General features: G+C 38.1%; 1 protein-coding gene across 3 annotated transcripts in view; it reads left to right on the top strand.

The window, feature by feature from the left end:
* The window catches only part of MYO9A (myosin IXA), a 271,712-nt gene that overhangs the window by 62,289 nt on the left and 197,107 nt on the right, over window positions 1–12,316 (top strand). For all 3 annotated transcript variants that reach the window (XM_081129792.1, XM_081129790.1, XM_081129791.1), the window contains exon 3: window positions 11,704–11,798. In XM_081129792.1, coding sequence (XP_080985918.1) covers window positions 11,704–11,798 — 95 coding nt within the window. The remainder of the gene's footprint in view (window positions 1–11,703; window positions 11,799–12,316) is intronic.

Below are 12,316 nucleotides of genomic sequence, written 5' to 3'. Positions count from 1 at the left end.
TTTAATTACAGTGGCTTTGTAGTATAACTTGATATCTGGTATTGTGATCCCTCCAACTCTGTTCTTTCTCAAGAATTCTGTGTCTGTTTGGAGTCTTTTTTGGTTCCATATACATTTTTGGAATATTTGTTCTAGTTCTGTGAAATATGCTGTTGGTATTTTAGTAGGAATTGCGTTGAATCTGTAGATTGCTTTGGGTAGTATGGACATTTTATTTCACTTTTATTTATCATCATCATTATTATTATTATTTTAAATCCTCAACTGAGGATATTTTTTCCCTGTGATTTTCAGAGAGAGTGGAAGGGAGGGGGGGGGAAGAGAGAGAGAGAGAGAGAGAGAGAGAGAGAGAGAGAGAGATTGATGTGAGAGACTCATTGATTGGTTGACTCCCGAACAGTCCCCGACTGCAACCGAGGTTGCAGGAATCAAGCCTGCAACCGAGGTACGTGCCCTTGGCCAGAATCAAAACCAGGACCCTTCTGTCCATGCGCCGGAGCTCTAACCATTGAGCAAACGGGCTAGGGCAGTATGGACATTTTATTGATGTTAATTCTTCCAATCTGTGAACATGGTATATTTTTCCACTTGTTTGTATCTTCCTCTATTTCTTTTTTCAGTGTCCTGTAGTTTTCTGAGTACAGGTTTTTATATCCTTGGTTAAGTTTAACTTACTTTTTAGTTGCAATGGTAAATGGTAATGTTTTTTTATTTTCTCTTTCTGAGGGTTCATTATTGATATATAAAATGCTGTTGATTTTCAGATGTTAATTTTGTATCCTATACTACCTTGTTGAATTCATTTATTAAATCTAGTAGTTTTTTGGTGCAGTCTTTAGGGTTTCCTGTGTACAATATCATGTCATCTGCAGATAATGACAGTTTTACTTCCTCCTTTCCAATTTGGATGCCTTTTATTTTTTCTTCTTGTCTGATCACTCTGGCAAGTAATATGTTGAATAATAGTGGTGAAAGTGGACAACCCTGTCTTGTTCCTGTTTTTAAGGGAAATGATTTTAGTTTTTGCCCATGAGTATGATATTGGGTGTAGGTTTGTCATTTATAGCCTTTATTATGTTGAGGTGTGTTCCCTCTGCTCCCACTTTGCTGAGAGTTTTTATCAAAAATGGATGTTGGATTTTGTTGAGTGCTTTTTGTGCACCTATTGACAAGATCGTATGATTTTTGTCCTTCTTTTTGTTTATGTGATGTATCACGTTTATTGATTTGCGTTATACCAGCCTTGCATCCCTGGAATAAATCCCACTTGGTCATGGTGTATGATCTTTGTAATGTATTGCTGGATGCGATTTGGTAATATTTTGTTGAGGATTTTAGCATCTATGTTCATCAGGGATATTGGCCTGTAATTTTCTTCTTCGTAGTGTCCTTATCTGGTTTTGGGATTAGAATAATGCTGGCCTCATAAAAAGAGCTTGAGAGTCTTCCCTCCCCTTGAATTTTCTGAAATAGTTTGAGGAGAATTAGTGTTAATTCTTCGAATGTTTGGTAAAACTCACTTGTATATCCATCTGGTCCCGGACTTTTGTTTGCAGGGTGTTGATTACTGCTTCATTTTCATTAGTTGTTATTGACATATTCAGGTTTTCTAATTCTTCCTGATTGACTTTTGGAAGATTATATGTTTCTAGGAATTTGTCCATTTCACCCAGGTTGTCCAGTTTTTTGCCATATAGTTGCTCGTAGTATTTTCTTACAATTCTTTGTATTTCTGTGGTGTCAGTTGTTATATTGCCTCTTTCATTTTTGATGTTATTTATTTGGGTCCTCTCTCTGTTTTTTTTGTGAGTCTGCCTAAAGGTTCATGAATCTTATTCATCTTTTTAAAAGACCAGCTCTTGGTTTCACTGATCTTTTGTATTTTTTTTTTTTAATGTCATTTACATATGTTCTGATCTTTATTATTTCCTTTCTTCTACTTCCCCTGGGCTTTTCTTGCCGTCCTCTTTCTAATTCTTTTAGTTGTAGTGTTCGATAGTTTATTAGAGCTTTTTCTTGTTTCTTGAGGTATGCATGTAATGCTATGAACTTTCCCCATAGATTTTGGGTTGTTGTGTGTTCATTTTCATTTGTTTCCAGGATGCTTTTGATTCCTTCCTTGATCTCTTTAGTAACACATTCATTGTTTAATAACATGCTATTTAGCTTCCATGTTTGGAATGTTTTTGAGGTTTTTTTTATAGTGGTTGATTTCTAGTTTCATGCCATTGTGATCCAAGAAAATGCTTGGTAAGATTTCCGTTGTCTTGAACTTGTAGAGACTTGTTCTGTGTCCTAACATGTGGTCTGTCTTTGAGAACGTCGCATGTGCACTTGAGAAGAATGTATGTTCTGCTTCTTTGGGATGAAATGTTCTGTAAATATCAATTAAATCCATTAGATCTAGTCTGTCATTTAAGGTCTCTGTTTCCTTGTTGATTTTTTTGTCTGGATGATCGATCTATCCAGTGATGAACGTGGGGTGTTAAAGTCCCCTAGTATGATTGATTCTATTGCTGTCGATCTTACCCTTAAAGTCCACCAAGAATTTTTAAAAATATATTTAGGTGCCCCTATATTGAGTGCATATATGTTAATAAGGATTATATCATCCTGTTGGATTGATCCCTTTAGTATTATGTAGTCACCTTCTTTGCCTCTTGTTGTGGTCTTTATTTTGAAGTCTTTTTTATCAGAAATAAGTATTGCTACCCCAGCTTTTTTTTGTTTCCATTTACATGGAATATTTTTTTCCATCTCTTCACTTTGATCCTGCACAAGTCTTTTTTTCTGAGGTGTGTCTGTTGTAGACAGCGTATATATGGATCATGTTTTCTCATGCATTCAGCTACCTTATGTCTTTTATCAGACGACTTAATCCATTTACATTTTAGGTTATTGATATGCACTTATTTAACACCATTTTCCCCCTTTATGCCTATGTACCTTTCTCTCCATATTTCTTCTGAAGGCATTCCTTTTGGCATTTCTTGCAATGCTGGTTTGGTGGTACTGAACTCCTTTTGCCTTCTTTTGTCTGGGAAGCTCTCAATTGTAAATTATAGCCTTGCTGGATAGAGCAGTCTTGGTTGCAGGTTTTTTCTTTTCATTACTTTGAAAACTTCATGCCAATCCCTCTGGCCTAAAGTGTTTCTGTTGAGAAATCTGCTGACAGCCTTATGGGGGCTCCCTTGTAGGTCACTGATCGTCTCTGTCTTGCAGCCCTTAAGATTTTCTATTTGCCCTTAACATTTTAATTATAATGTGACTTAGTGTCGCTTTCTTTGAGTTCATCTTGATTGGTACTCTCTATGCTTCCTGATCTTCCGTTGCTTTTTCTTTCACCAGGTTAGGGAAGTTTTCTGTGATTATTTCTTCAGACAAGTTCTCTATCCCTTGCTTACTTTCTTCTCCTTCTGGCATCTCTATGATGAGGATGTTGTATTGTTTCATGTTTTCCCAGAGTTCCCTTAAACTATCATCATTCTTAATTCTGTTTTCTTTTTGTTGCTTTGTTTGGGTGTGTGTTTTCTACCTTGTCTTCCAAACTGCTGATGCTGTCCTCCACTTCATCCAGACTTTCAGTTCCTTTCAGTGTGTTCTTGATATCAGATATGGTATTTATTTCTGACTGTCTCTTATTCAGAGTTTCTATTTTCTTTTTCACGTTGTAGTTGTCATTAAGTTCTTTGTAGTTTTCACTAAGTTCTTTGAGTATCCTTATAACCATTATTTTGAACTCCATGTCTGATAAATTGTTTGCTTCCATGTCATTTAGTTCTTTTTTCTGGAGGTGTTTCCTTTTCTTTCATTTGGGGCTTGTATCTTTGTCACTCCATTTTAGCTCTCTCTTTGCTTTTGTTGCTATGTGTAAGTTTAAACTACTATGACTCCCAGTCTTCATGGGATGATGGCCTTATGTAGTAAGTGTCTTGTGGAACATGGTGGTAAAGTCTTCTTGAATGCTTGAATTTATTGCTCTAGTAATGTCCCTTGTTTGGGTTATATGGACCCTCCTGTTGTCATTGGGAGCTGATTTTTGTTGGTCCGTTCGTGGGTGGAATCAATTTTCACCCCGTGGAAAAGAGCTTAGCAGGATGGGTCTATCTAGAAATGGGAGTGCAAATCTAATCTTCCCTTTGATTGGGGTGACACAGGTCCTCAGACCTCAATAGGGGAGCTAGCTGCTTGCCTTCTAGTTCAGTGATGCCGTCAGAGACCCTGAGGGGAGGCCCCAAGGTGGTTGCACCCAGTTGGCCCAGCTCTGAGTTATGTCCCCTTTCCCCTGTGAGGCTGTGCCAGCAGGGATGTGCTGGCAGGGCTTTGAGGAGTAGAGTAGGGCTACCCCCTCCACTTTGGGGGAGAGAGCTGCTCACCTCCTATCTCCACAGTGCTCTGATAGATGCCCTGTTCGGGTGCTCTGAGTAAATCAGGTCCAGTGTCTAAGCTCTGCTTTGTGCCTCCTTCCCCCAGTGGATATGAGATTAGTGGGGCAGGGCCAGCAGAATCTGGGGATGCTAATCTAATCCACCTTTTGTGTGAGGTGGCATGGGCCCTTAGCTCTCAAGAGGGGAGTTAGCTGCTCTTCTTTAGGCTCCACACTAGAGCTCTGGGAGGGAGGCTCCAAGGTGGTCTCACCAGATTTCATAGTCCTGGTTTGTGACCCCTTTACCCTGTGAGACACACTTGCAGAACAGTACAGGTGGGGCTTGGAGTAATAGATCAAAGCCGCCCAATCCCCTTTGGGTATTGCCAGTTCTTGGGTGGGGAGAGAGCTTATTGCCCCCTTTTGTCTCTGCAGCTCACTGCCAGCAGCCCTGGTGAAGGCCTCTGAGGGGGGACCAACAAAGTCCCAGTTCTGGTTTTCACTTTGTTCCTTCTGTGGGTCTGTGGTTGGCTAATGGTGCTGGCAGATTTTGGGACTGCAAATCCATGCAGAACTTTATTGGAGGTGGTGCAGATCCTCATCAGGATAGTTAGCTGCTGGCTTTCTAGCTTGGCACCACCTCGCCAGAAATCCTGAAGGGAGGCTTGCAAGTGCAAGCCTACCCCTAATTCCACACCTGCCTGCTGCCTGAGGTCCTGCTTAGGGTGCCTTCCACTGGGGAGTGTGCCTGCCTAAACCCATGGGAGGAGAGAAAGATTGGCTCTTGTTCCCAAGCCACTCAGTTCAGTGTTTGTCTAAGACTGTCTATAGTTTCTCCAGAAGAAAAAGCACTCTTCAGGTTCCTTTTTGGTACAGCCTCTAGTCCTTTATGCCAGACTCAAGCTTGGCAGGATGATGTCACCAGAACTTGGAGGACAGGGTTAGTGCACTTTCTCCTACTGGTGCTGTAAGAATAGAAGTGCGGCACCCTGGAAGATGGCGCCTGAGGGTAGTGTGGGATGTTGGCTCGGGACTGAGACTTCAGAAGCCTGCCTTCCCCTCTCCAGAGCTATGCCTCCCAGGTCTTCTCCTTATGCCCTGAGTCTCCTTCCCTCTCCCAGAACCTCAGGTGAGTGCCAGCGAGCGAGTCCCTGTTCTTTAATCTTTATGGAGGATGACCGGGATTCAAGCACTATTCTTTCCCTTTCCAGTGGACCAATTCCCTGATCTTTTAATTAAAAAAAAAAAAGTCTTTATTGATTTCAGAAAGAGGGAGGGAGGGAGAGAGGGGAGGGGAGAGAGAGAGAGCGAGAGAAACAATGATGAATCATTGATTGGATGCCTCCCACACACCCCCTGCTGGGGATCGAGCCCGAAACCAGGGCACGTTCCCTGACTGGGAATCGAACCTTGAGCTCTTGGATCATAGGTCCATGCTCAACTGTTGAGCCACTCCGGCTGGGTCCGCACTTATTTTTGCTGCCAAATGTTATGCAGGCTCTTCTTTGAGGCCCTGGTGTTCTGGGTTGGGGATCCTGGCATGGGATTGAGACCCCTCATTCCTCTGGGGGGGTGGTTTTCAGCTGCAATATTTCTCTCACTTCAGAGCTGCTGCCTCTGTTGCAGGGACAAGCCCTTTCTGAGTCTCTGCCCCTCTTACCAGTCTCTCTGTAGCTTGTTTTCAGTTCTTGAATATAATACTGCACTTCAGGTGTCACCCTTTTGCTAATTCAGGTTACTTTAAGTTTTAGCTGTAACTCCAGTTCGGCGCCTGGAGGAGGTATGCATTGCTTTCACCTATTCCCGAGTTTTATACTTTTAACCCTGACATTTAGGTCTTTGATTCATTTTGAATTAATTATTTATATGATACCAAGTAGCAGTCCAGTTTTATTATTTTGCATGTGGATATCCATGTGTTGAAAAGACTATTTGTCCCCATTGAATTATCTTGGCATCCTTGTTGAAACTCAGTTGACCATTAATGCAGGGATTTATTTCTTAACCTCAGTTTTAACCCATTGATCTATTTGTTTATCTATATTGTAGTACTGCCTTGTCTTGATTACTATAGCTTTGTAGTAATTTTTAAAATCAGGAAGTGTAAATTCTCTAAATTTCTTCTTCAAGATTATTTTGGGCATTTTGAGTCCCTTGACTTTCCATGTTAGTTTTAGATTGGTTTCTCAAGTTCTTCCAAAAAGTGATAGCTTACATTTTGATAGGGATTGTATAAATCTCTAGATCTCAACAATATTCAGTCTTTTAACCCATGAACACAGGATGTCTTTTCATTAGTGTAGCTATTATTTAATTTTCTTCAACAATATTTAAAAATTTTTAGTGTTCAAGTCTTGCATATCTTTGTTAAATTATTTCCAAGTGTTTTAGTTTTTTGATACTATTGTATATGGAATTATTTCTTTTAAATTTTATTTTGTTCATTATTGATATATAGAATATAATTGATTTTTTGTGTATTGCTTTTGTATTCTCCAGCTTTGTTGAATTTGTTTATTAGATCTAATAGGTTTTTAAAAAAATTCTTTCACATTTGCTATGTATAAAGTTATATGATCTTTGAATTTAGATAGTTTTACTTCTTTTTTTAAAATCTGGATTCCTTTTTTTCCTCCAGTTGCCCAATTCTCAGTGCTTTGAATATGTAATTCCGTTGTCTTTTATCCTTAATGGTTTCTTTTGAGAAATTAGGTGTATTTTTATTGAGGATCCTTTGTATGGGACGTGTTGCTTCTCCCATGCTGCTTATAAGATTCTGTCTTTCAACAGTTTAATCATGGGTTGTCTAAGTACCCATCTTTTTTATTGGAGTTTATTGAGCTTCTTGGATGTATAATGTTTTTCATGACATTTGGGAAGTTTTTGGTTATTTTTTGTTGAAATATTCATTCTGCCCTTTTGCTCTATCCTCTCCTCCTGGTGTTCCCATTATATACATATGTTGATATGTTTTATGTTCCACATGTCTCTGATGCTCTGTTCATTTTTATTTGTTTTCTTGTTCCGTAGATTGGATCATCTCAATTTGATCATTTTTCAAGTTTGCTGATTCTTCTACTTGCTCATGTCTTTACTTGAGCCCCTCTAAGGAATTTTTTATTTTAGTTAATGTACACCAGAATTTTTATAATTTTTGTAATTCCTACCTCTTTACTGATATTTTCCATTGTTAAGGCATCTTTGTCATACTGTCTTTTAGTTGTTTGAAAATACTTACTATAGCTGATAAAAAGTCTTTGCAAGAAAGTTCAGCATCTGGGTTTTGTCAAGGACATTTGCTGTTTATTGCTCTTTTTATTTTTCTGTGTCTGTACTTTATTACTTCTTTGCATGTCTTATAATTTTTTAGTAAAAGCTGGGCATTGTTATTAACACAGTGTGGCAGTTCTGGAAATAATATTTTTCCTCCTTCCAGGGTTTGTAGTTTTATTATTGCTGTTTGGTTGCTCTTTGAAATAATTCCACAAAGTCTGTACAGAAAATCCTCAATTTTGCAGACCTTGATTTAACAGACTTCAGATTTAATGGACAAAAAGTCTGTCCATATGTCATTTATGAAAATTACCACCCTGTTAATTTTCAAATGCTTTTAACCAAGATTTGCTTATAATTAAATTAACAGGTTATTTTTGTTATTAATTCACTGTTATTTTTAACAGATTTTAGCATATAGGCCATTTGTTGGAAGTAACACTGTAGTAATTTTGCCAATATAAGTAAATATTACATATCTACAACTATAGTTTACACATTTAAATCCAAGAGTCACCACTTGTAAACTTTTTGGCCGAATGATTAGCACATGATCACACCACATCACACTCAGTAATTGGTTCTGTTGCTGTGTTGTTCTGCAGCAGTTTCATCTCTTGCGCTAAGCCACATCCCAGCTGAGTGCATTTGTTTACTTGTGACTGGTGAATGCACAATTTACTAGACCTATTCAGTATAAATAATTAAAATTATTATAATACATATAGAAAACTTTTCTGTGAAATAAACTTTTCATACATACTTAATTTCAATTACACAAACATATCTACATAAGTAAAAACAGGTAAACTAATTTGTCAATTTTTTAACATACACATTCAGAAAACCTTTTTTATTATTATTTTTAATAATTATTATTTTTTAAAATATATCTTTATTGATTTCAGAGAGAGGAAGGGAGAAGGGAGAGAGAGAGAGAGAGAGAGAAACATCAATGATGAGAGAGAGTCATTGATCAGCTACCTCTTGCACACCCCTGACTGGGGATCGAGCCCTCAACCTGGGCATGTGCCCTGACCAGGAATCAAACCGCCATCTCCTGGATTCTAGGTCGATGCTCAACCAATGAGCCACACCCGGCTGGGCTTTATTTGACAAATTTTTTGCTTTAACAGACACACTCTTGCCTGAATTAGTCTGCAATCCCTTTTTGTGTGAAACTCTCAAATTCTCTACTCAGCTAGTGGTTAAATAATGATAGTACAGGGATTTCTGTAAATGTTCGGAAGCAATAAGGTTTCCAGTTTCTTCTACAAGTTTCTGTGTCCTTGTTGGGATAACCCTCAACACTCAACTAGGCAATTGTCAACTCTTCCTTACCTGTTCTTCTAGTTTACATAGACCCTGAATGTCAGCCGGAGGTCTCAACTCTTTGTATGCACACATTTCTGGGTGAGTGCATAGTCCTAAACATGCACACCATCTTCTATATTTCTAGGATTATTTCAGATCTTTTCAAAGCCCCTTTTGTACTTGTTATTCATCAGCTTTTCCTTTGAAGTTGTTACCTTGTTTTTGCCTCATTTTTGTATTGCCATTTTAGGCAGTTGCAGTGTTTGAACAACTACCTCTGATTGTTTTTCACAAACACACATGAGGGAAAAGGCTGTTCTCAGTCAGTGATCTCTAAGTCAAATAAAGATAGCCCTTTGAGTGAAATTTTCCAAGGAAATGCCATATAGGTCAAATTATGACAATTATTTATGGGACAGGGCTTTTGCTCTAACTCTGGTCTAGTCCTTCCAATGACTACAAGGCTGCCTTTAGAAAAAAACCCTGTATTTGTAGTGTCAGTTTTCTCTTCAGTGAGGAGCTAGGAAGAGGGAGAAGGTAATCAGGTAAGTTAAAATGCCACAATACCTGTGTGTTTTTTTTAACAATATTTACATCTATTTTTTTTTTTTTTTTAAAGATTTTTAGAGAGAGAGAAAGGGAGAGGGAGAGAAACATGGATATGAGAGGAAAACATTGATCTCTGCTTCTGCATGCCCCCTACCGGGAGTCAAGCCACAACCTGGGCATGTGCCCTGACTGGGAATCTTGAACTGGCATCCTTTGGTGCACAGGATGATGCCTAACCTAACCAACTGAGCCACACCAGCCAGGGCTCAGCTATTTTCCATGATTAAATGTTCCCCTGCAAAGGATTTTTCCAAGCCTTTGGTTAATTTCCAGGGTAATCAGAAAGTTGATTTTGACAATTTTTATTAATTGTACTTCTTTTATAGGAAAGAATTTTCAGAGATATTTATTATTTTCTCTGATCTCACTCTTAATGGTCTTTTAAATACATTTAAGTAATAAATATTTTATATATTTACTCATGTGGCTACCATTTCTGCTGTTCTCCATTCCCTACACTGATTCATATTTGAATATGTTTTCCTTCTGCATGAAGGACTTTCTTTAATATTTCCTTTAGTGTGAGTTGGCTTATGAATATTTTCACATTTCCTTATCTGAAATTGTCTTTTTTTGGCCTTTATCTACTAATGATTTAGTTTTTCAAATAGATATTAAAATTGAAAGAAATAACCTTAGAGAAAGATTCTATGAATTTTAAAACTTAATAATTTAAAAATCATTTATATACAATCTGGACACTGAATAGGTCACTATCCCATAAAACTCCCTCATGCTATTTCTAATCTTTTTATTTCTGCCTTCCCATATATGGGAACTTCTTGTCTTTCCTCCATTGCTGTCATATAAGTGGAATCATACAGTATGTAAAGTTTGGAGACTGGTTTCTCTCATACAACGATATGCCTCAGAGATTCAAGTTGTTGAATATGTGAGTTCAACAATAAATTTTTTCTTTTAAATTTCAGTTTTAATAAATTTTATTGAGATATACAATAAAATATAGCCATTTAAAATGTACAGTTTGAGCCTTGGCCAGTTTGCTCAGTGGTTAGAGTGTTGGTCTGCAGACTAAAAGGTCTCAGGTTCAATTTCTGGTCTAGGGCATATACTTCGGGTGCAGGTTTGATCCGCTGCCCTGACTGGGCATGCACAGGAGGCAACCAATCAATGTCTCTCCTTCTCATCGATGTTTCTCTCTCTCTTTCTCTCCCTCCCTCTCTCCCCTCCCTCCCTCCCTTCTACTCTCTCTAGAAGTGAATGTAGAAAATAATCCTCCTTTGAGGATAAAAACAATGTTCAGTTCAATAATTTTTGATAAATATAGATACCAATGTAACAACATTCATATAGTCAAGCTGTTTTTATTACCCTTGTGTACTCCTTCGTGGACATTTTTCAACCCCACCTCTATTTCCAAACAACTTCTCATTTGCTTCCTGTTATTCTTGTTTTGCCTTTTCTAGAATTTTATATTGTAATACGTACTCTTGTGTATGGTTTCTTCCCACGACATAATGTTTAATATTTATCAGTGTTGATGTCTATACCAGTAGTTCATCTTTATTACTGGGTAATATTTCATTGCGTGGTGTATACTTTAGGTAATAATTTAGGAAACCTATATATTTTTATTCTTTTTAAAATAGTACTCTAGTTTTAATTAGGTGTAATAAAGTATAGTACATTATGTAATGAAACTTTATTTCACTTATACTATTCTAAAATTATAATTATTTTGATGTAATTCTTTTTTACCTAGCTTTTGAAAATTTTAGTTTAGCAAGATTAAAAGAAATACATATAGTCCTAGCTGGTTTTGCTCAGTGGTTAGAGCTGTCACTGACTGAAAATATCACCAGAGAATATTTTTTCCATTGCTTTTCAGAGAGGGTGGGGCGGGGGGCCGAGGGGAGAGGAAGGGAGAGAGAAAGAGAAAGAAGGAGAGAAAGAGAGAGACAGAAACATCATTGAGAGAGAGAAACATCGATTGGTTGCCTCCCCCAGGCCCCGGCCGGGGCCAAGGATGGAGCTTGCAACCAAGGTACCTGCCCTTGACCGGAATTGAACCTAAGACCCTTCAGTCCTTGGGCCAACGCTCTAACCACTGAGCAAAACTGGCTAGGGTGTATTTTCCATCTTTTGAAAATGAAATTAATGAGAAATATTTATTTTGACAGGCCTTTGGAAATGCAAAGACAGCTCATAATAACAATTCAAGTCGTTTTGGCAAGTTTATTCAAGTAAATTACCAAGAAACAGGCACTGTACTTGGGTAAGTAGCAATGTCAGACTTTGGCATGTTTATATTTTCATTATTATCCCTTTATAAGCCATAGATTGTTCATTTGCTCTTTAATGAGAATAGTGACACTGGGAAGCAGATTTTTAATGGTGTCTGCATTAAATTGTTTTTCAACTTTTTTCTTTTGGAGTCTAATGAACAAAATAAACTGGCAAACACAATAGATCCAGAGACATGGAACCATGGAATACACCAACGAATCTCAGAGGGGAGGGTGGTGGGGAACGGGAAGAGGTTGACCACAGAATTTATATGCATATATGCTTAACCCATGGATAGAGACAATAGTGTAGAAAAGGCCTGGGAGGGTTGGGAGCCGGGTGGAGGGGGTCAATGGGGGAAAAAGAGGGGGACATCTGTGATACTTTCAACGATAAAGATAAAATTTTAAAAATGTATAAGAAAGACATGAGTTGAGGCAGGGCTGCTTTAGCTTACTGGGAAGTCAGGAAAAGGGGGCCTTGGAGACAGGTTCAGTGAGTTAGCCG

The sequence above is a fragment of the Miniopterus schreibersii genome, assembly GCF_964146895.1.
Source record: "Miniopterus schreibersii genome assembly, chromosome: 1".
NCBI lineage: Eukaryota > Metazoa > Chordata > Mammalia > Chiroptera > Miniopteridae > Miniopterus > Miniopterus schreibersii.
This window is presented reverse-complemented; position numbering and strand designations above follow the sequence as displayed.